Raw genomic sequence first — 22,812 nt, forward strand, 5'->3', positions numbered from 1 at the left:
AGGTATATATCGTCAGTAATATTCATGGAATGGCTTTAGCTACATATATAGTGTAAATTGAACTTTGCCCAGGGATCTATCAAACAATCCAAGATAAGGGTCCATTGCTTAGAAACCATGGAACAGAAAACCACAAAGTTGAACATCACCTCAGACCAAACACAGATGGCCAATCATGCACGACCTGGTCCAGAACAATTTTCAAATTATCCTGATTTCCAGTAGGCTCAGGAGCAGACCAAGTCTCATCCTGCCACTGGGACTCGAACATCCGTAGCTTTGCGTGTAGTTCAGTGACATTGAATGATGTACTTGGCGTGGACTTCAAGTACTCAATAAAGATACTCCAGCGTGGTATATAGTATGAAAATACAAGCCCGCCCCATTGTTTGGAGGCATAGTCGGAAATTTCTCCATTTGGTCCCCATAGAGTGATTTGATTGCGCGCGTTGTATTCGAAATATGCTTCATCAGTTTTGTTCCCGTGCGCCCAAGACCGTGCTGAATCAATCCACGTTGAAAGGCGAAAATTTCGATTGGTAAGAAGGACTGAGTCGAGATCTGTTAGAAGTTGAATGAGGACTTTTCCCTTTTGTGCAAAGTTGGCTGGCGTGGAGCGAGATTTGTTGTAGGATTCCACTAGATCTGAGTATATCGGGATAAATGCGTTGTCCAGGACTTGACGAGTTACATCCACCATGTCATGCTGATAAGCTGGATTGGACCATAATCCTGGTTCTTCCTTTGTCGCCCGATACATTAGCTGCCATGCATGTACCAGGAGTGAGGGTGCATAGTTGACGGTTGTTCCATGTGTACCAACCACATCAGCTAAATCCCAAAGTTTCGGCTCAATATCAACAATGGACTTTGCGACGGCCAAAGTCGTAAGGTTTGTGTTGTTGTAAACGGTCTGTCGCATCAATTCCCAGGCCCCGTAAAGCCCATCTGGGATCTTGTTTTGGCCAGCATACCGGCTCGTCACCCATTTATGAAAGTAGTGCTGCGTATCCAATGGAGATTGAGACCATGCTTGGTCAAGAAGCAAGTCATAGACGATCTCATTTCCCTCTTGACCCTCCATACTGAGACCGTATCCGACCATCGACGGAGACTCGATCCGAGCCTGGGTCGCATTTTGTGTCAAATTTTGGATCTGTCCGTATAATCCCATACTGCCCCCGAAGTTGTGTAGCTGGCACCAAATCCAGGGCTTTCCATAATAGGAGTTTGTTCGTCTCCACTGTGGAATGGATTCCGAGAAGAGATCCAAGATCAACATATCGTCATTCGACTCCACACCAGAAAGGTATGCTTCTACTCGTTCATTGGTCCAGAAATTTGAGTTCGCGTAGAAGAGCCAGCCTTGCATCATCCATATGGCATAGGGATCGACCTGCTTTAAGCTGCGCCATGTGTTTTGCGTGACGTTCCGCAAGTAATCCAGGTCACCAGAGTAAGGGTCGTTCTCATTGTACTGATCGAGGGTGTAGACATGGCTGATATTGCCGTAAGCTGCTTGTTGCTTGACAATAAACCTTTTTTGGAGCTCTGCAAAGTGATCATCGAATGGTTCGAGGAATGTGTCGTTGGTATATTGAATGGGAAAGCCACCCCATTGAGACCCCCGAACCACATTTGCATTTGGTAGAACGCGGGTGATATTGGAAGGAACAAACCCAGTAAAGGCCGGTAATACTGGGGTCATCCCGAGTTCTACCATGCGATGAATAATCTTCTTCTGTAGTTCAAATTGTTCATCAATCCATGACTCCGGAAGATCGCCATGCCAGGAGCCTTGGATATTGCCGAATCGATTCCAGGCTTGAAACGCTGGACCACTGAGGAAAGTGGCAAGCTCTGCATCGGTGACGCCAATTTCGCGGAAAACTTCGACGATAATCTTTTCTTGGCCAACCCAGGCAAGGGGTAGGTTGACACCACGTAGAGCCATCCAGTCAAGTTGCGACTCCCAATCTTCCCATGTCCAAAAGGCAGTGGTGTATGAGAAAGTTACTCAGAACTGTCAGTTATTGTGACCCATCTGACCAATGAAGACATAGCGTACCTGTATTGAAATGATATCTCCAAGGAACCGTGCTGAATCCACGAATCGGCTCAGTTAAATTAGGTAGTTTGGATGGCGCGACATTTAGTCGACTACCAATAAACCAGTAGATATCGACATGAACGACATCGGTGAGGTACCGATGTAAACTGAAAAATGATATTAGCATTATTGAATGAATATAAAGAGAGATTGGACCGATCATATTACCCTGAAGATAAAGCGCTCAGGGAGTTACCCTTGACCGAGATCGTACCATTAAGGGAACTTGTTACGATATAGGAATCATAATCGCCAGTGAGATTGGCATCAAGAATAAACCGAAAGTTATCGATGTGTTCTGGTAGTCGTCGCTTTACAAGATTGGAGATCCCCTCAGTGGACTGGGCGATCGTAGTTGTGCCATAAAACCACAGTAGAGACTTGATCCACCGCATGTCGAATATGTCTAGAAGAGAAACAAGTAAAAAATAAACAAAGTACTTGGATTTGAGGGATGTACGAAGTGAAAGTACATATGTAAAATGGGCTCTGTAATTATTTGTTGTTGCATTTTCCCCCGCACTGCAACTCCCGCATACCACGCTGGTCGCCTGAATCGCGTGGGGATATGCACGTCAATAAACACATTTGTATACATTTGCATAGAACAAAGTTCAAGTAAGAAAATCCTTTTGGCCTTTCAATGCCTTCTCTAATACCTCTGGGTACCATCGTTCTCCGACATCTTGGTGACTGGTCACCCGAGCAACAAAAGTCCCTTGTCCGATGCACCCGCGAAACATGTCGTTGAAAGTTGCCTCTGCATCCGATTTGACCTTGTCGTCCTTACCCAAGGCTCGAATATGATCTGGTATCTTCAAAGATATTTTATCGGCAGAAATGTCAAGGCTCACTCCCTGAAAGACTGGAAAGGAGAATCTTGGACCCAGAGAGCCGTCACTGGTTTGGAAGTTCTCTGGGCGTAAGCTTACACGATGGGTCGTTGCTGTGCAGATCCCTCCAGTCAAAGCTTCCAGTGAACGGCCAATGTTGATCACCAACGTCCCAGGGAGGGGTGGGGCAGAGATCCACGTTCCTGTCTTATTTTGGACCTCGAGACCATGATGAGGTGTCCCTTGTAGAAGAAATGTGAGGAATCCGGAATCTTTATGAGGTCCAACGCCTTGAAATCCAGAACTATCATTACTGGATGCAGGTGGAGGGGGATATTTAATCAGCTTCAGTTTGTGTTGTTGGGGACTATCGAAGACCTCGTCCAATGCAGTTGGCGGGAGACCCAATGCCTCTGCAATTAGGCCCGGGAATAAGCCTGCTAAATGGCTCACTTCAGACAAGTACGTTTCCAATGCCTCACGAAATCCTGGGATTGCTTCTTCGTCAGGCCACTGATGGAAAATTCAATTAGTCTGTAGGATCAAAGATTCGTATGCAACAAGAACATAATCTTACCTGGTTAGGACCAACAACGTTTCTATACAAAGGCTCATCTGGGCCAGGTGCTGGAAGCTCGGTTGCAAACTTATCAAGTGATCAGTGGTATTCACGAGATACTTTGGAAAGAGAACCTACGTCAAATTGTTCACGATGATCAGGTTTTAAGGCTGTGATCTCTGCACCAAGTCTTGAATAGCCCAAAAAATGTGGACTATTTACCATTTCAATCTCAATTTTCTTTTCCAATGGCAACTGGAAGAGCTCTATGGCCTTCGCGGTAAATTTCTCTTGTATTTCGGTCGGCACAGGTGCATTTCGAAGATAGAAAAAGCCTACGTTCACAAGAGCCTCGCGCAGGTTTGCTAGAAAAATTGGTTTGGATGAGGATAATGCTTGCGAAAAATCTAGAATAGGAATGGAAGTAAAATGTGTGCTGGACTACTCAAATTAGTAAGGGTAATAGGCTTTGATTTAAGATCCTACCATTTTGAATGCACAAACAATGCTATGGCGTGACCTGGACTGTGGTTCAAGGTTCTCAGACTTTGATCGTCGCGGTTGAGATTCAGTTGGAGTGAATGTGAGGAAAGAAGCGAGATCTAAGGAAAAAGGAGAAAGAAGAAAGAAAAAGACTCCGAATAAATAGTCGAAACCGAAGGAAAGAAATGAAATTGAAGATGACTTTGATTGGGTTGTGATGGCGACTGAGGAACCCCGCTCCAATTTGAACAATGTATCAAGTCCAGTACAGCCAATATATTTGGACTCAACTCATTCTATATACCTCACTATTCCTTCTAAACCTCAGTATGGTACTAATTGCTACTAAAGGATATAGCGGAACCCAATTACACGGGTTTCCAGGTCACTTGGATCCGAAGGTTGCGCATCGTCAGAAGGCTCAATCTCATCCAGCTGCTTGTTCATATGAACATGAACGAGACGAATGACGAATGAAATCACAGCGACTAGGAAAGCTATAGTAGCCGTCGCACTGCCTCCGGGGATATATCGGGGCCCTGAAGACGATGGCCACATGTAACTACCATAGATTGAAGCAGTGTTGCCGATCATGTTTGCCACGGCAATCGCAGCAGAACGTTTGACCAAAGGCCGAGGGAAGGAATTAGCTACCCAAGCAATGATAATTTGGTAGGCCGATACGGCTCCCATGGGCATCCTGATCAGAATTAGAGCCAAAAACAAAATACTGAGGAACTAGAAAGGGATAACTTACAGAAACATGGCAAAAAATTTGGCACCGATGTTGGTTGTAGCAGTACAGATAACACATCCTACCACGCTGACCATCATCAAACAAATGATATGTATACTGCGATCGTTGGTCTTGCCCGACGTCCATGTGACCAGCAGTGAGATAAAGAAGGTAGCAATCCACACTGGCGCGGTGATGAGAAGAGTCTCCACATTGCCATATCCAAGGGTCTGCACAATCGTCGGGAAGAAATATTGGAAATTTTGAGACAGGAGGGAAACATGTTGAAGTAAGATGAAAAGGTAAATGCGCTTGTCTGCAAAGACCAGGGCCAGTGCCTCTTTGATACTGGCTGAGCCAACCTCGTCAGCCTCTCCTGCGTCATGCAGCAGACGCCATTGTGCGTATGCCTGTTCCTGTTCATCTAACCATGAGGTCGAAGCAGGGTAATTTGGCAGGAAGATTCTGCAGACCTTCAGGTTACTGGGGCTGGGAGAGCTGGCTTTGTATGAAACTTACGCTGCAAGAAGGGATATCCCCACAGTGATGCTTCCCTCGATGATAAAAAGCCATCTCCATCCAGAGATGCCTTGCGCACCATCAAGATTACCTAGAACACCTGCCCCGATGAGACCACCAAACGCATTGGCTAAGGAGCTTCCGGCATAAAACCAGGCGATTCGATGGCTCAGCTGCACGACCAAATTAGACGCAAACACTAAACAAAAACTACAATGGTGAATGGGTTGCCTAATTACCTCCTGTCGGGTATACCAACTTGACCTACAAGCAACAGGTTAGCAATTTCCAAGCGGTAGTGTCTTGCATATAGGCTCACATTAGCATGACGGCACCTGGAAAGAAAGGCGCTTCAACAAACCCGAGGAAGAATCGTGTGACAATGAGCCCCGAAAATGAAATGATGGCTGCCTGACAGGCGGAGATAACACCCCTATGCGTTGATGAGTATTATGGTTGTTCGTTGATGGTAGAGCAGTGTCCTACCAGATAGCCATTGCGATACCAAGAAAAAGCGAGGGCCGAACTCGAGTGAGAAGCAAGTTGGACGGAAGTTGCATCAAGAGGTATCCGACAAAAAGAATACTTGTGGCGAGATTGTAATCCGTACCCTCCATACCAAGGTCTTCTTCAAGTGTACCCAAACGAGCCTGAGACAAGTTGCTAAAGACGATATCAGTTCTTATGACAGCAGCATGTGTTTCGTAGCGAATTCACTTACTTTCTATCCAAGAAGTTTAGAAGATACATGAGGATAAGAAACGGCAAGAGATGCCAGTCAACCTTTCGGAGTAGACGTCGGGTCATGTCCTGATGCCATTCTGGAGTTTTGGAAGCATAAGCTTGGTAGAGAGCATCTTGTTCGAGAACACCTCCCTTTTGATCGGGCTTCTTCTGGTATCCGACTTGTTCATCTGCTAAATTTTCCACGTCGGAGAACTGTGCGAGATTGGAGGCCGGAGATTTCAGACGTCTTGGATCATGGGACAGGATCTTGCGTTATAAATCAATTGCAGCATGCCCAAATGCACCCTTGAACAGAATCAGGTGCATCGGCGCATCTCCGAAAATGGGGATTGAACCCCGTGGGGGAGTGGAGTTGTTATCCCCAGATTTTAAAGAAATTATCTGTAGATGTGTCTCGACCTGTCTCATTATTGGCTGTTTGGGGGAGGACTTTCTTTCGTTGCAATAAGCGCGGGGAAGCGGCCCAGATTCGGGACATCTCATTCCGAGTCGCAGGGAATTCACGATGATTATCAAGTTGAAGCTCAACTATGCAAATATGTAGGTCTTTGCATATTCATACTATTCCAAGGCTTGTCTAGCTTCATCGTTTTAAATGTACAAAATTGGGCAATGAAGTCAACGGAATTCGTTAACCAGGGATGTTTTCAACCATTCAGGGAAAATGCCGTGTTGGGCACAAAGCAAAGGAGAAAAGTGTTGAGTTTCTGATTGATTTGTTTTTGTTGCCTTAACATCTTTTCAGGCCTTGCAGCCTTGCAGCCTGACAGCCTGAAAGTTTCTGCCTGAGAAATGACATAATCAGTGACGTCAACTTGGAGCTTCGTGATCTCACCGGCCCATCGATTCGATTTGAGATCGAGATCGGCATATGACCTCAGACCCCCCGCCGAGCCACACACTTGTGGAACTAGTGTCGTCGCTGAGCCTATTACAGACCGGCATGCATATTGAGGGGCTTGAAAATGAGCGACTGCGGGCCACACTTCCTTTCTAGAATCCGAGCGCAATGACGATGGCATTCTGTTTGGCGAATTATCATACCATGCGCAATATCCGCTGATATCGGCGGATAAGAGTTAAGATATAAAAAGAGTAGCATATCCTGCATTATTCTACATCAGCAAACATCTTGCCTTGCTACTCACATATCACTATTACTCACAATGGACAAACTTTCCGGTCTCGCTTCCAAGCTTAGCGGCAACAAGAGCTCCAGCTCCAATTCCGGCTCCAATTCCGCTGGTGGCCAAGAGGACTACGTTGACAAGGGTAAGGTTGCTGTCCTTTAAATTTGACGAGCTTCAAAGCTAACAATATCAGGCCTTGATAGCCTCGAGAGAAAGTTCGGTGGGGGCAAGGTCGACCCCGCTAAGATGCGCTCTACCAACGAGAAGATCACTGATACTGGTCGTGAGCAGTTCGAGAAGGCCACTGGGTGAGTCTTTGCAAGGATCGAAAATGAATCGGGGAACGACGCTAATACCATTTCCTATCTGTAGAAAGAAGGTCCCCGAAAAGTTCTCTAATTAAGTCCATCCCGACAGTCAGCGGTTAGGCTCATGAAGCACTCCATTTGACCCCTGTGGACCTCAAACGGCCATATCATGATACCCACCAAGTATGATAATGAACAGACGTACTACTATAATAAGTCATTTGAAACCCAGATTCTAAATCCTCATAAAATTGAGCGACACATATCATAGTTATATACTGCGAGAGGTTCACGTAATCAATAACGAAAGTTGGACAGAAGCCCTCCTAGCCCCGACCCCACACCCCGACGGGTGTACATAGTATTGGCCCTGCACAGTTGCAGTTGAGCATCGATCCGATTCGCCCTTGTTTGGTCACCCCCACGCGCTGCTGCAACCATACGCTCATAGTACTTCTGAGCGGCCTCATAGTCTTGCGCATTGAAGTTTAAATTCCCCAGTAACTCCAAGGTGGCTTGCGTCTCGTCGTTTCCCTTGCCTCTGCGCCGTTCCATCCAATCCAAATATCGAAGCAACCAAGGGAATGATTCTGCTGCACGGTGACCGCCATTTGCATAAGGGCTTTGCGTGGCATACATCACGCCGATATGCCCTACAATACCAATTGTGATTGGATGGTCGGGTCCTAGCGATTCCTCTGAACTCGCCAGGGCCCGCCGAAGTGTCTCCGAAGCTTCCACTTTTTGCTGCATGAGGCTCTGGGCCTGGCCGTATAGCGTGAGAGCACGAATTGTAAATGGGTGTGACTGTCCGAGGGTGGTTTGCGTCTCCTCATGAGCCTGCTGCAGCAGTTCAACGGCCTTTTGCACGTTGGGTTGGAAACGCATGACAATCATTGCATTTGCGTCCCCACCTTGATTGCTGATGATATGCTGCAGGGTATCCAGGACAGAGCTGAATACGCGAATGTGGGTGTCGCCGAGAAGACGTTTCAGGGTGTTCGTGAGCTTTTCTGAATTCACGATGGCGTCTTCTCGACGACCCAGTGCGCTGTATGTCATGCCTAGCCGGCACCGGGTATCACACGTGTCTATATGATCTTCACCAATGGTCATTTGTTGACGCGCTAAGACATTGGCGCAGACTGACTCGGCTTCTTGGAGCTTCCCTTCTTGCCACAGGACTTCTGCGATCAGACTTTCGATTCTCATTGACAAGGGATGCTTGATTCCAAATACGCGCTTGGAGTTTTCAAATACCCATTGGCACCACTCGTTGGATTTCTCCATAAATCCACTCTCTAGCTCTACCTCAGCTAGATTGTATGCCACCGAAAGCGTACTGTAATGATCTGGACCGAGGGTCCTTAGATGCTCTTGGAAAATCTCATATTCAACAGTTCGAGCTTCGTCCCATCGAGCCCAGTTCTTGAATTCCGCGGACCGAATGGATCGTGGGTCATTGTCTAAAGGAGTGTAAACCACTCCAGTAATTGTTTCCGGTGATTGGAGTGGACGTGTCTGATACGGAGTGCTGCTATTGGAATGGATGCGAGGTGGCAGTGGAGGTGGGGAGGTGGGCCCCGTGCCTTGGGCCATAGGTTGTGGAATAAACCCTTGCTCTGACAAAAGGGCTTGGTCGACCAACTGTTTGATGTTGCCCTGGATCAAGCGGTACATGGGGCCTCGAGCGCCAACTTTACACATCTGCGAGTGATCTGCATCAAGCTTTAGTTGTGTTTCGCGCAGACCAGACAGTCCGAGCACCGCGGATTCTTCATCAACTACAAGCTGTCGAACATTAGCCTCCGTAAGAAAGGAAGGTGATCTCGGATTAATCAAATTATACACTTACATGGCTAAGGGAGGCTGGACCATGACCTCCCAACTGCACTTCCTTCCCTTCGATAAAGCTGACGACGCGATAGTCCTCAAGTTGATGGCGGAATCGATCTGTCATTTGACGGGTAAAAAGCGAGTTATGTTCCAAGCAATTGAGAAGATCATTACTGGCATGACCCTTGGATACAAAACGGGCGATACCCGCTGCAATCTTTCCCAACTCGACGGCTTTGGCACCGCTGTTGGTTGAATATAATCAGCGATCATGTTTAATGGAAGCTGAAGGGAGTCAATACCGATGAGGTGTCCCGAAGAAGACAAGACCGGACGTTGATGAGCGAATTGAAGAATACTTTGGATCTTCCTTGGCGTTGAGAAGCGCCTATGGGAATAAATTAGATGAAATCGTCAGCCAAGGCCACATGAAACTTGTCAAGGAATGTGATCTGACCTGTTTGATCACCAGTCCTCCTAAGCTGTGTCCAATGAATATCAATTTCGGGGGCATCGTACCCTGCGGTCTGGTCAACTTGAATCATATTAACCACTGTTTCATAGGACGCCTACCATCTGAGGGCTGCGCTCCATATCCAGCAGATTCAAAAGTGTATTGGCGTGATCCTTGATGCTAGCTGTTGACATAGTCTGTGGATTGGTGATGTTTGAGTTGTATCCGTATATAAAGACCCGAGCAAATGGCATATCCTGGGCCAAGAAATCTTTTGGCCAGAAGTTCCCATTGCTATGAGTCCATGTTTTGAATGGGTGATCATTTCGACCGCTAGGATTCAGACCGTGCACGAAGACAAAACTAAGAGGAACTTCAAATTAGAAAACTTCTGATGGTTGATACAAAGGGATGTGAACCATTCATACTCGATCTTGTGTGAACTGACAGGCGAAAAGACCTCCTGCAAGAAGGGGAACTCATACTCCTCCGCAGCCTAGACCATTAGTTAGCCCTATGCGGCAAGCTCAATATATGGAAGCGGAATGAAACCCCACCATTTATGACAGTACAGCTCTGATCTAGGGCAGACTCAACACTAGAGTCGACAAAGAATCAGTTCTCAATTTCACGAAAGAACACAATTTTAAGAAACAAGGACAAAATGAGTGTGGATAATACGAAGCTGACGATTGAACAGATGACTGCTCGCCCGGCAACTCCTTGGCAAAGATACAATAATATGAATGGGTGGATATATTTGAATCCAAATTTAGCCAATCACATTATGATATTGATTTCGGTAAAAATTGCCTGAGTTGTATGCTTATGGCTTTCATCTGACTGGTTGTCTATTTGCTTATGATCAAGGACCCTGTCAGCGGGGTTGTTTAGCGCGAGTCCCAACATGGAGCATTGGCGAGTGTAATTCCCGATAAAGCTAGCTGTTAATGAGTTCTCGCAAAATGATACTTTTTATGCCCGATGCCGATCCCCATCCCGCTCAGCCCCCTCTTCCTCGGAAGTGAGATTTTGTAAACATGGCGCATTGAACAGAGTCCCGCGCCATGAACCATGTGCAGTCCGCAAGGATACTAGAATCCAAAGTAGTAGTACTGCGCCACTCAAAATCTATATCAATCCAATCAGCGCCGCTAGCCTTCGCTTATGCAATTTCGGGAAACATACCGTCCCAAATACTTTGAAGAACATAAGGTCCATCTCAATTCCCAATTCCATTGTGTTTGCTGCATACACACCAAGTGGGAATGTGAAGCCCCACCATCCCATATTGAACGGAAATGGAGAACTGTGTAGAACGGTGGCGAAGGCAAAGACAAGCCAGATTAAACCAAAACTCCACATGAGGAGGGATATGAAAACTCCCAAGACATAGGCTATTCTACCTGCAAGAGGATCCAAAATCTCAGTATCCTGCAGCAAAGCCCGGGCCACTTTGCCAATGTAAAGAATGCTACGGAGTAGTGGCGTGTTAGTAAGGGTTTCATATGGGCAGGGATCTAGGGGAGTTCAGCCACTCTTACCCGAAACCACCAAAGCCAAGAGGCCCCAGGGGTAGAAAACAGCTCACGATCATTTCTCTTGGTGGAAGCTTATGTACTGCCAGCCTCTGATAGTATATTACCAAGACCAAAATTGCCAGCGGAGTGCCCATACCCCAGAGAATAAAAGAGACAAGGAGTGTTCCCAATGCGTGGTGTTTATTTGGAAGAATATTGGCAACTTCGGCGCCAGCTCCCGCAGCGACGATAGTCGCTGCCATCGGCAGCAGTTGGATCGCAGTGATTCGATCTAATGAAGATATGTAGCGTTGAGAGATGCTGAATTAAAGTCAGCAAGGAAGCCATATGTCGTTTCGAGTCCGACGACAAACAGGATGAAGGACAGAGACAGGGTCACAGAAGCTGCTGCAACCACATCGACCATCCATAAAGCCCACGCGACTGTTTTAGTCCATTCTCCCCAGAGTGGCACGCAGGCGAACACCCACATCTCGATGATTGTAGCAAAACCCATCGGAATCGTCGCCAAAAAAAGCGAATTAGTGGGGTCTTGGATCATCACACTCCAAATTTCGGGATATAAGGTGTAACGAAGAATGGAGGTGATCATGGCGAGACTGAACAATATTATGTTGAGTACAAAGAATATAATTGATAGGTAATGTAGTGCTCGAGTCTCAAAGGGGACCGATCTAAACAAGACTGAGACAATCCCAGTGCCCATAGTCACAGCAAACCACCTATACTCCTGTTAAAATGAGTTCTCCCTTAAAGATAGGAAATGCGTACGAAGGACTGAAGTTCCGCACAACGCGTCTCCATCCCGTATTGTATTTGGCGGGCATTTTTCGAGATTTAGATGATTTAGCCATGTTCATAAGCAAATATAATGCTAAAAAAAGAAGAAGACAGAGAGACTTCAAGGCCTAGGGGATTGCCACCGGAGGCATCAGTCGGCCGAGTGCGGGTGTCGCCGAAACGCGCGGCCAAAAGGAAGGTTTAAAAATATCAAGTCGCTGAAGAGTTTGTGGTTATGATATATGCCAGATGATAAAAAGGAACAAATATCATATGTATGTTCACCACGCACCGACGATTCCCGCGATCGGAATGTCAATACCACTGGTATAGGAGCTCGCGTCACTCAAGAGGTACACATATGCGCCGCCCAACTCGCGTGGATCAGCTAGCCGCGGCATTCCACCATAATATTGCATCTTGAGATCCCAATCCGCTGCCTTTTCCACATAATATGTCATGGCGGTTCGTACAAAGCCAGGTGAAATGCTGTTGACCCGAATACCATGTTCGCTCCATTCCATGGCGAGGGTATGACACATATTTCGGACTGAAAGAAGAATGATTCGGTTAGTGCTGCTTAGATGGAGAATTTGACAAGGCAACTTACCAGCAGCTTTGGTAGCTCCATACGGTGCGGAAGGTGCAGCCTATGAGAGGTTATATGAGCATAATTGATTTAGATCAAAGCCACCAGATGAGATTCGGACGTACTCGATTCGGTCGATAAGAGGTCATGCTTGAAGTCATTACAATAGATCCTTTAATTCCAAGTTTGATAAACTTTCGAGCAGCAATTTGCGCACAGAAGTAGGCACCGAATACCTGCAATGCGGTCAGAATGATAGTTGGTGTCATTGACCCACAGGAACCTACATTGAGGTTGAATAGCTTCTCTAACTCTGGTCGCTCAAATTTCAAAGCAGGTTGATGCTTGGTCATACCAGCGTTGGCTACTAAGCCATCAATCCGGCCTGTTTCTTCCACGACCTGGTTGATTGCTTTTTCCACACTCTCCTCCAAGGTGACGTCCGTTTGGATGAATTGGAAATTCGCGTATCGAGCTTGCAGGCTTGCGAATTCCTCCCCTGGTTCCATCAAATCCAGAGAGTAAACCCTCTTCGCGGAATTAGCCAAGCATACTTCAGCGATACCTAGTCCGATGCCACGATTGGCACCAGTAATGGCAACCACCTTCTCGGCTAATGAGATTTGCCAGTTGAAATTATCGCTGGGCATAGTGCTTCGATATGAAGATGTAGGAGATGCCTCTGTCTTGGCAGTGTCAGTTGGAACATTTTCGGTTGCGTTGGGCGACATTTTCAGGGGAAAAAAAGAAAACACTCCTTTTTCATTGTATGATGGCGAGGAAAATCAAAAAGAGCCCAATGAACAAACACCTTTGATATAACAAAGAAACAAGGACATCTTCATGGGCACCCCGCAATCACCCTACCCCTCTTGGATACTTACATATATCGAACGATGTGGAGAATGCTGTTCGGCTCGAGGCACAGATCCTTCGGATAAAGGCACGATACCCGTGGGCCTCACATACTGCCCACGTCATTTCCCAACCCCAGATTTCAACCTCGTAACGAGGTAATCTGCCAGTAGAGTTTGTGGGGAAGACATGTTTTGCGGAGGTGGGTACTGCCCAGGTGGGTAAATGTCAACTATACGGCTCCCGAGAATACTGGATAAGGGGTGTAGGTCTCTGACCCGTCATCCGTGATAGCTCATTAGGAAGAATTGGCTAATTCACCAAAATGGGATATATATATATAATCTCGGTACGTTATTAAATCAAGCGATATTTTCAAATCGTTACTCTCTTCTCATTAATTTTCTCCTACATCACTTTGCCACCTATGGCTTCTTTGGGCAAAAATGATCAAACCAAAGATGGGATATCTTCCAAGCAGATCGAACATGCTGACTTGCAAGAAACTGTTCCCTTTTCTCATCAGGAGGAGAAAGCGCTAGTGAGAAAGATCGATCTCGCTTTACTCCCAGTAATATGGTTTATGTACCTTCTCTCTTATATGGACCGCACGAAGTATGTTGCATGTACTCAATTTCACGATGAGCTAGCTACTAATGACAGTTGTAACAGTATCGGAAATGCGAAGATTTCGGGAATGGAGACCGATTTGAACCTCACCTCCAACCAATACTCCACTGCTCTGGTGGTCTTTTTTGTGGGATACGTTGTATTTGAAGTTCCCAGCAAGTGAGTAGCCTGTTCCACTTTTCTATATCACCTCGAACTAACGATTACTGTTACATAGTCTTATTTTGAGTCGTTCTCGTCCATCCATCTTTCTCCCGACGATTATGATCATCTGGGGTGCGTTGACCTGTATTATGGGTGCTATCCAAGATTTCAAGCATCTGGTAGTTTTAAGAGTGATAATCGGATGTGTTGAAGCAGGGTTTGCACCGGGCGTGCTTCTTGTTCTTTCATCGTGGTACAAACAAACCGAGCAATCCAGACGATTTGGAGTTTACATCTCTGCAGCGATTTTGTCTGGTGCATTCGGAGGATTACTAGCCGCTGTGATTGTTAAGAGTCTCGAGGGGGTGCATGGGATTCGTGGATGGCGATGGCTTTTCATTGTCGAAGGCGCCGCAACTATTGGAATTGCGTTGATCGCTTTGTTCATTCTCCCTGACTTTCCTGCAAATTCAAGACGTCTCTCAGAGCGTGAAAAAGAAGTTGCGGTGGCACGATTAGCAACCGAGAATGTCACGGCTCTCACGGAAGATAGTGAACAAATGACCCATTGGCAAGCTGTTGTCGTGTCACTCCAAGACTGGCGTACATGGATGTTTATTGTGGGATATATGGTGAGTTTCGTTACAAACGAATATACTTGGCGCAAATTTATGTTTATCAATATCCCCAATAGGTCATTGTTGGCTCTGGCACTCTGTCCTACTTTTATCCAACTTTGGTCAAGGGACTTTTCGGGAACGCATCGACAGAGAGAATCAATTTCCTCACAATTCCCATATATGCTGTGGCATTTGTCTGCACTGGAATCACTGCATATTTCAGTGACAAAATCCCTGACTGGCGAGGGTTGGTAATTGCGGCCTGGCTGAGCTTTTCGCTAGCGTGTTCCATTGCGGTTTGTGTTGTCTATGACTACACGGCTCGTTACGTGCTTCTTGTACTTATGGCCGCAGGCTTGTGGGCTAGTAATGGAGGTACATTAGCATATGCTTCGTCGGCCTTTGCTGGAATGAATCCAGAGGCTCGAGGTGTGAGTTTGGCATTGGTCAACGCGCTGGGAAACCTGGCCCAAATTTATGGATCAGTGAGTGTTCCTCTTTGCTTTTTCGTACCATTAAATGCTAAACAACATTCTCAGTATCTATTTCCCGAGGATGATAGCCCCAAATACATCATGGGCTTTGGTGTGATATCCGCAATGTTAGCGTTGGGAGTGGTTGTTTTTATCTTTTTGCATGTCTGGTTTCGTCGAGCCTCAATGGCAGATGAAGCATTTGAGAGAGGAGAAAGGGATCAATGATCTTATGTTTTTCAACCTAGTAGAGCACGCCTTTATTCTTTCTACTAAAAGATTATATATGTTTGTCACACGTACCTAGCTAGCATTCTCCCAATGCCATTATCCGTCAGTTTTTCTTCCTTGGTCTTCTATCCTTGCAGATCAGATTATTATTCTAATAGTACTTCTGAAGGCACGCATTTATCTTTGACCAAATGTTTGACCGATTAGTTCCAAGCTATCCCCCAAGCATATTAATAAAATAAAAATATAGGTAAGTCGTGAGACATTAGAAGGTGATATCCTGGTGATTTCCTGATTGCAAAATGTGCCAAAAATAGTTGGACACGGCGAGAATCTACCGAATGATGTTTAGCGAGATTTTCATGAAAGATATGACTCTCCTCCAGCAAAATCGGAGTATTCATCTTTAGCATATTCTAGCTCAAGTTCTTTTCGTAATGATGTCGAAGGCCAGTGTACACGGCGCTGATGAGAGTCCAGAAGATCTAACAAGGCCAGTCTTTCCTGTGGACTAGATACGCACATCCCCGCTGGTGCAAGTGATAAGAGTCAGTGTTGCTGCGTGGGAAAATATGCCATCAAAACTTACCTCCGAAGATGCATTGCAAAGAGCCAACACTCGCAGCAATATCTCCGGGCTCCACACATCGTGCAATGCCACAAATAGTGTTGACAGATAGCGTAAGTAGCTTTTGGGCCGCTCGATAGTCTTGCAGACTACCCGATGATGGACGGTGAAGAATCACCAAAATTCGAGCCAGGCTGTGAACTTGCAGCGCAGCTGCATAGTTTGGAGGATGAACCCAGATAGGAGGGAAAATCTGAGTTTCGGAAACGGTCGGAAGAAAATTATACTCAGAAGGTAGCTGTTCATGCCATTGTTGAAGCATACAGAGCAGTTCCCTCCTCGCTCTAGACGACGACACAGATCCGTCGTCCCTTGTTCTTCCATAGACGCATAATTAACACATTGCCCGAGAAGCCATGTAGCTCTCATAGCCAGCTCCGGGGCCATAAGAATTGACAATGGCCTTTTTGGTTGCCAGAAGCTGAACACTCGACGCCGTTCGCGCATTGCAACCCAAACATCTTGTCGTATCCAGGCCCACCAAACTGCTTGTCTCAGCCCACCAGACTCTCCGTCATTGTCCTGGAACCGTTGAATCCAAAATACACCTTTCAAATGTCGTTCCCAGTCTTGGTTGGAACCATCGATCATCTCGTACACACTTATCAAAAGAGCTGTGGCGACTAATTCATGGCTCCGAGTATATGAAGGGTGCTGCATAGCCTTGTTCAGGTAGTGCAACGTTTCATAATAATATTCCACGGCCAGGTTGCGGTCAACAGTAGGAAATAGAGTTTCTGACTGGAATATTTGTTCAGTATCACGTCTGAGAGCGGCGTCTTTGGTCCAGAAACCAGATTTATGCCCAAGGGATATGTGCCGGGCTGTCAATGCAAGCAATGCCCTCATTAACCCGAGGTTCTGTAATGCCAAGTGTGGCACGGTGGTCGAGAAGTGGTTGATCGGATCATAGAAATCAAGCCATTGACTAGAAAAATGTACAAAATGATTGAAGATGCGTCGTTCGAGGTCGGATAATGGGATCGGAGAGGACGTAGTCCATGGCGAAGGGTCATCGGATAAAGGGTTTTCTTTGTGGGTAGTGTTAAGCCGTCCTTCCATCCCGGGAACTCTTTGGAAAGCTGCGGCCTGAAAACTTTGGCGTTCTCTCCAGCTACGAGGCTGCAGGTTGCTACTATTCTCTGGACTTTGCTCCCCATTCTCGGGAGTGTGTGGTGAGCGTTGTGGTGGAGATAGTAAGAACCCGCTGTCTGCGTTAACCGCATCTCGAGCGAGGAGCTCAAACCAACTCAGCGGCGCAGCTCTTGTTGAAACTCCCGAGATTTCTGTTCCCGGTGACGGGGCGAATCCATTCACGGTCTCAGAGGTGGGGCAAGTCGATGGTATCTGGGCGGGACTGACTTTCACTGTCGGTGAAGAGGTAGAAGAAGCCTGCAGTAGCCCGGCAGGTCTCAATTGATCCAAAGGTTGTTCTTGGTCACAGGCATCAACTAGAACTTGAAGAGGAGGGTGTATGTGGCGAGAATTATTGCGAGAGATTTCCGTGGATGACTGAACTGAATCACCATATTGGGAACCCCTGGATGCATAGACACATGGCCGATGACCTTTCGCGCAAGGGCCGCATTGAGGTTGTGCCTATTGGTCTTATTAGAGACATAGGTTGCAGAGTTTGATAGGGGCATACTTCATCACATTTCACGTGGCGTCGCTTGCAGGTGGAACTAAAATAATTCAGCGATCAAACGTCGGATGATCCGCGGGAATACATACCATCCTGTTGTGGTGCGAAGACCACGTCCTCGGGATTTGCGCTTTGGCCGAATAGCCCCAGTCATTGGAGTCAACAGATCGACACTAGAAAAAAGCAAAGGAGAGAAGATTCGTGACGAGGGAGACGCGGGTCAAAAATGCCAAGACCCTTAGCCTCGATACGAGACGTTTTGCTTCTCGGCACTTGATATGTACTCTTTTTGGTCAACCTTTAATAGAACTCATGTCTAATGTGATATTCAGAAATGATAGATGAAGTGTTTTCAATATTGTCTGCGACAAATTGGTGTAGCCGTTGTTTTTCAAGAACTCGCCAAAATTTGCGAAATAATTCAAAATTTGACCGTAGACTACATTGGCTAATAAGAACACCGAATCCTATCCTGGCAATGGAACTACAACGTATCCTAGCTAAGCCCAAAGATTGGCTTCTATGCTTAGACAACAGGCCACCCAGTTGAAAAATCAATCGCGTTCCACCCAAAAAGTTTCTGGCTATCAGCATAACCAATCGTAGTATCGACATAGTGATAGTACAGTACTGGACCGAGGGTAGGATCGGTAAACACACCCCTGAGAAAAGAAATAAACATTAGCAATTCTGTTCAAAACTGCAATCTGCAGAGTCTGTATGACGTACTGTCCACCAGGGCCGTAAACGGTACCATGGCTTTCTAATACAACTGTGCCACCGCCGTTTGTGCAAGCCGTTCCATCTTTGTCAACCTGTAATCCAGATTAGTTAGATCGAATCAATGAAGCGCATGTAAAAAAGCCGTACAAATCCGCTAGTTGCCGAGGTGGATCGGCAGACTTTGATTTTGTATTCCGCTCCGCTGGCAGGGCGAGAAGTGTCGTAGCCACAGCAGATTCCAGCAGAGTAAAAGAGATAGTAGTAGCTTCCGTACTTGTACATATACGACCCTTCGACGGCATGTGTTCCGGAGGAATCATATGCGATGTTGTAGGAGGAAGACGCAACTTTTTTAGCGGCTGAGTTCATCGGGGCTTGATAGATGTCATGCCAGAAGGAGCCGAAGTTCATGTAATAATTACCACCGTCATTGAACAGGTTGCCATCAATCGCATTATATGCCTTGGAAGATGAGGATGCAATACCCGTACTTCCAAGATCTGTCCAAGATCCGGATTCCATGGTTGCCGATGTGGCCAGTCCAATGGCTGAGTTTTGTGAGCCGAATGTCGAGACGGAGTAATAAACGTGATAAAGGCCATTCACTAATTGGGCATCTGGGGCCTGGCAAGATGTTCAGTACGTGTATCTTCCAGAGGATCATCCCGAAGCCGAATTATTGCTTACCCACAAGTCAGTGTTCCCAGCAAGATCGATGGAAGACCCACTGGGCAACATAGATCCGATAGTAGTCCAAGGGCCATTGATGGACGAAGCGCTAGCATACGAGATCTCGTTCCCAGTGGAAAATCGAAAGTAGCGTTTATCCGAAGTGCGCTGAATGAGTGACGGGTCATGGACATTACAAGCTCCCGAACTGAATGAGAACAGCCAGTCAGCAAGTGAGGGTTCTGAGGTTGATAGAATGAGAGAAAACAACCATACCAGGTTCCAGGATTGGCATAACCATGCGCAAGCGTTGCTAACAACACCGGGCTTATAATGTCACGAAAATGCATCGCGAACTATGATCTGTGTTGAAAAAAAAGAAAAGAAAGAAACACCATCCAAGGGTCGCTGAATATACTCATATACGTGCTCTGACGAAGTGGAGCGAGAATCATTCGTGGAAACATAAGGACTTCTCTTAACAGAACACGGACAATGACCGTGTCCTGCGCTATGGATTTTCATGATATCCGAAAGTATAACAGAACTAGCAGGAATTAGCTAAACCTTGTAGGGAAAAGATCCGGGATATGCAATAAGCAAAATTTGGGCAAAAACATCAAGGTTGGCAAAACTCGCACTGACTGGTGGGAATTGCCAAACGCTAGCTCCAGGCGCCACCATGCGGCCGAAACAAGCCAAGTTCTGGGGATTCCTAGGTGGAAACAATAGGCGTTTCGTCTATCGGATAAATGGCGTTGCAAATTCTCATCCAATGCGAATACATTTCTAAACGAGCTGATCTTGGTGATCTCGGAATTAGGATTGGGATATGGAACCATGAAAAGGAGATCCACATTTCTTCACAACAGCCCCGCCATAACTCGCGTTAGGGCCTCATCCTCGGCATGAAATGCATCCAATGCATTGGGAAAACGTGTGTCACCTGAAGGGGCCAACCCCACATCTACTCCGGCGGCAATGTCCGAACCCGAATGAGGGTCAAAATAGAATCCGCCCGCAATCTCGAAAAAACTGCTCAAGTCTTCGCAGCCATTTGTTTCAGGTTCAATTGCAGTGTCAGGCGAGATTGCCCATAAGGAGTTGGATGAAGGCTGAGGGGTGGGTATACCAGATGCTTGGTGAATGCTGGGAGTGTATCGCGCTGGCGGAGACACTGGTGCGTTAGGTAGTGACGTGGTTTCCCAGAATTTGCGAGATAAGTATGGCTTGCTTTGGGATGTAGAATGCGAATCAAGATCCGTTGCTTCTTTGTCGCCTCTATGATCTGGGTTGAAACGATGGGCCCGGTTGATTGATGATTGACGGAGAGGGTCACTATCCCATCGGAGATTCAATTGGATGCGCTTCAAACTTCGAATTATCTTCTGCAATCTCCGAGACGTGCGGGCCCGGGTTGCCGAACGTCGGACCATGTCTACGGCTGTGTAGAACTCGGGCCGACAGGAATGGCTGAAACGCGTTGGAGCATGCAAAACGGCCAGGAAAAGAACCGCAAGAGCGGAAAGAAGAAAGTAATTGAACGGCTCCGGGCGCTGAAAGTAGATACTAGATATCCGACTGAAATAGTCCAGCATGTGTATAGTGCTTTTGGCTGTTTCGACGGCAGTTGATGCGCCAGTTATGTTATCCGCTATTCGCTCGCCGCTGAGAAGATTCTGTCTGTAAACAAGGATTCGCAACTGATTTGCCTGTAAAGCAAGAAGAACCTGGAGCATCATAGTCCGGTCAGTGTGCTCTGATCCCGCTGGAGAGCGCCAGGTGGGATCAAAGCGCAGTTCAGACGGAATAGAGTGAATCCATTGCTGAACCTGGGTATCCAGGTATGCACAGCCATCTGAGGTGGCAGCTTGTGATCGATTAGGCCAACCAACAACCAGCCCCCATATCTTGGTACTGAGGCGGGCGTGAGAGATCATGCAAGTCAGGTAGGGAGTAGAGTGGCCGGGCTCGGGGAGGTTAGTATCAATGTCCGAATCTTGGATGGCGAACGGCAAGCCGGTCCCAAAAGCGCACTTGCGATCCAATACATAGATACACCAGAACAGTCGAATCGCCCATGTCCATTCCAACTCACCTGGGAAAACACCTCCGGTCTTTTGCCAAGTTTCTTGACAATGAAGACCTAGTTCTGTAGCCCCTCGAATAGCCATGCTAATGAAACGGCCAGCAATAACCTCATCATCGCGATACGAGTGAAAGACTGACTGTACAGCCACAGTCAATTAGTTCATTTCTCCTTTGCGGCAATAGACGAGCCGAGCATAGACTGGATATACACACCAACAAGGTCAATATTAGAATCTCTTTCATGTCAACCTCGGCAATCTTCAATCGACTAGCAAAGCGGTCCTCCACGCTGTCAGCCAGCTGGGCGGCACGCTCGCTGCGACCATGTGACTCTACCAGGAGAGCGGTTGCCAACAGGATCTTCAGCACCTGAACATCACGTGCAGAGAACCAATCTTGATCTGAGGCTGTCTGTCTCGTATTCTCTAATGATAATCGAGTGGTGGAGTCCTGGTGGTAGTATTCACGCGCGTATGCACGGACGCCATCCAAGTCGACGCAGGGGTACATTACACCAACCGTATCCTCATAAACTTGCACCAATCGCAAAGCCTCATCTGTTCCGAGGCTTTTCAACGGATCCCCAGTAGACACATCCGCTCCCCTTTCTGATGGCACTGGGCTGGCAGCGCCAGTTGACAGGTCAAGTTCCTCCCCGCGACGATCAATGATAACATCGTCGCCAGCCTGTGACGAGGATCTTCGAGGGCGACTGAGGCCAAACTCGGCACTTGTAGGACCAACATAGGTCGGTGACTTGGGTGCATCTAGAATACGATGCAGGCTACCTGTAATCGGCGCGGCGGATACCTTGAGAGGAGGTGCCAGACTAGTAGACTCAAGTTCATGGAGCCGTGCGGAAAGACTTCGCATCTCCCGGCGTAGGGTTTCTAATTGTCGGTCCACAGCTCGGAATCGCGTGTTTGCTCTGTAGGATATTAGCAAATGGTTTTTATCCTATTGGACGATAAAAAAGGTCTGATGAGACGAGACGCACGGGTCGTCACTAAGTTCATTCTCTTGGGAGACAACAGGAGAGCGATTGGTAGCATAGACGCAAGGATTTTGATCACGGGAACAACGCGCACAAACTGAACCTCCACTACATTTTAACTTGCGGCGTTTGCATTCATTACTGGGATGATCAGTACTTGTGGAAATTCCGAAACGAAATGAAATCGTACCATGCCACCTGTGTATATTTGGCCCTTTTTCTTGTCCGCTGAGATGAATCTTCATCCCTCGGAGACTCGGAAGCCATGATTAAGCCCTGGAGTCAAGCGACGTTGAAATTCAAAGAGTTGAAGAAGATGAAGTTCGGAACTGCGGAAAGAGAACCGAAGTACCCCCCCCACTTAACTCGGAGTAATATTCTGCACTGTATACTCTTTACATCTCATCCTCAACCCGTGTATAATTTATGCATATGTGGTTTTCGTTTGTTGCATAAGAAAAATCAAATAAAATGATAAAACTAG

The 22,812-nt window shown here is 46.8% G+C and overlaps 7 protein-coding genes across 7 annotated transcripts; 2 read left to right on the forward strand and 5 right to left on the reverse strand.

Annotated features, from left to right (window-relative positions):
- Positions 1-145: 145 nt before the first annotated feature.
- Positions 146-6,047, reverse strand: N7529_009205 (putative MFS transporter; the record flags this gene model as incomplete). The annotated part of the gene is made up of 13 exons (XM_057244732.1): positions 146-2,016; positions 2,069-2,217; positions 2,279-2,451; positions 2,770-3,456; positions 3,521-3,589; positions 3,641-3,943; positions 4,358-4,685; positions 4,743-5,186; positions 5,241-5,413; positions 5,480-5,504; positions 5,560-5,673; positions 5,727-5,903; positions 5,962-6,047. The coding sequence occupies 13 exons, from the start codon at positions 6,045-6,047 to the stop codon at positions 146-148; spliced, it is 4,599 nt and encodes a 1,532-aa protein (XP_057096270.1).
- A 1,106-nt stretch (positions 6,048-7,153) lies between these two features.
- On the forward strand, positions 7,154-7,520 carry N7529_009206 (uncharacterized protein; the record flags this gene model as incomplete). Its single annotated transcript, XM_057244733.1, has 3 exons — positions 7,154-7,259; positions 7,311-7,425; positions 7,490-7,520. 3 exons carry the CDS (start codon positions 7,154-7,156, stop codon positions 7,518-7,520), a joined length of 252 nt encoding a protein of 83 aa, XP_057096271.1.
- A 202-nt stretch (positions 7,521-7,722) lies between these two features.
- Positions 7,723-13,356, reverse strand: N7529_009207 (LipA and NB-ARC domain protein; the record flags this gene model as incomplete). The annotated part of the gene is made up of 13 exons (XM_057244734.1): positions 7,723-9,216; positions 9,281-9,506; positions 9,564-9,649; positions 9,719-9,781; positions 9,835-10,078; positions 10,144-10,211; positions 10,904-11,189; positions 11,260-11,556; positions 11,610-11,855; positions 12,322-12,586; positions 12,647-12,686; positions 12,751-12,861; positions 12,913-13,356. The coding sequence occupies 13 exons, from the start codon at positions 13,354-13,356 to the stop codon at positions 7,723-7,725; spliced, it is 3,870 nt and encodes a 1,289-aa protein (XP_057096272.1).
- A 551-nt stretch (positions 13,357-13,907) lies between these two features.
- On the forward strand, positions 13,908-15,575 carry N7529_009208 (vitamin H transporter; the record flags this gene model as incomplete). Its single annotated transcript, XM_057244735.1, has 5 exons — positions 13,908-14,095; positions 14,153-14,269; positions 14,328-14,886; positions 14,949-15,359; positions 15,414-15,575. 5 exons carry the CDS (start codon positions 13,908-13,910, stop codon positions 15,573-15,575), a joined length of 1,437 nt encoding a protein of 478 aa, XP_057096273.1.
- Positions 15,576-15,938: 363 nt separating this feature from the next.
- Positions 15,939-18,005, reverse strand: N7529_009209 (uncharacterized protein; the record flags this gene model as incomplete). The annotated part of the gene is given in 5 exon segments (XM_057244736.1): positions 15,939-16,108; positions 16,168-16,444; positions 16,471-17,718; positions 17,733-17,805; positions 17,941-18,005. 5 exon segments carry the CDS (start codon positions 18,003-18,005, stop codon positions 15,939-15,941), a joined length of 1,833 nt encoding a protein of 610 aa, XP_057096274.1.
- A 372-nt stretch (positions 18,006-18,377) lies between these two features.
- On the reverse strand, positions 18,378-19,593 carry abnA (putative extracellular endo-1,5-alpha-L-arabinase; the record flags this gene model as incomplete). The annotated part of the gene is made up of 5 exons (XM_057244737.1): positions 18,378-18,481; positions 18,588-18,666; positions 18,722-19,198; positions 19,262-19,451; positions 19,520-19,593. The coding sequence occupies 5 exons, from the start codon at positions 19,591-19,593 to the stop codon at positions 18,378-18,380; spliced, it is 924 nt and encodes a 307-aa protein (XP_057096275.1).
- Positions 19,594-20,106: 513 nt separating this feature from the next.
- Positions 20,107-22,595, reverse strand: N7529_009211 (transcription factor domain-containing protein; the record flags this gene model as incomplete). Its single annotated transcript, XM_057244738.1, has 4 exons — positions 20,107-21,471; positions 21,548-22,262; positions 22,332-22,469; positions 22,519-22,595. The coding sequence occupies 4 exons, from the start codon at positions 22,593-22,595 to the stop codon at positions 20,107-20,109; spliced, it is 2,295 nt and encodes a 764-aa protein (XP_057096276.1).
- Positions 22,596-22,812: the final 217 nt, after the last annotated feature.

The sequence above is a fragment of the Penicillium soppii genome (genome assembly GCF_028829465.1).
Source record: "Penicillium soppii strain IBT 18220 chromosome Unknown utg000006l, whole genome shotgun sequence".
Lineage (NCBI taxonomy): Eukaryota > Fungi > Ascomycota > Eurotiomycetes > Eurotiales > Aspergillaceae > Penicillium > Penicillium soppii.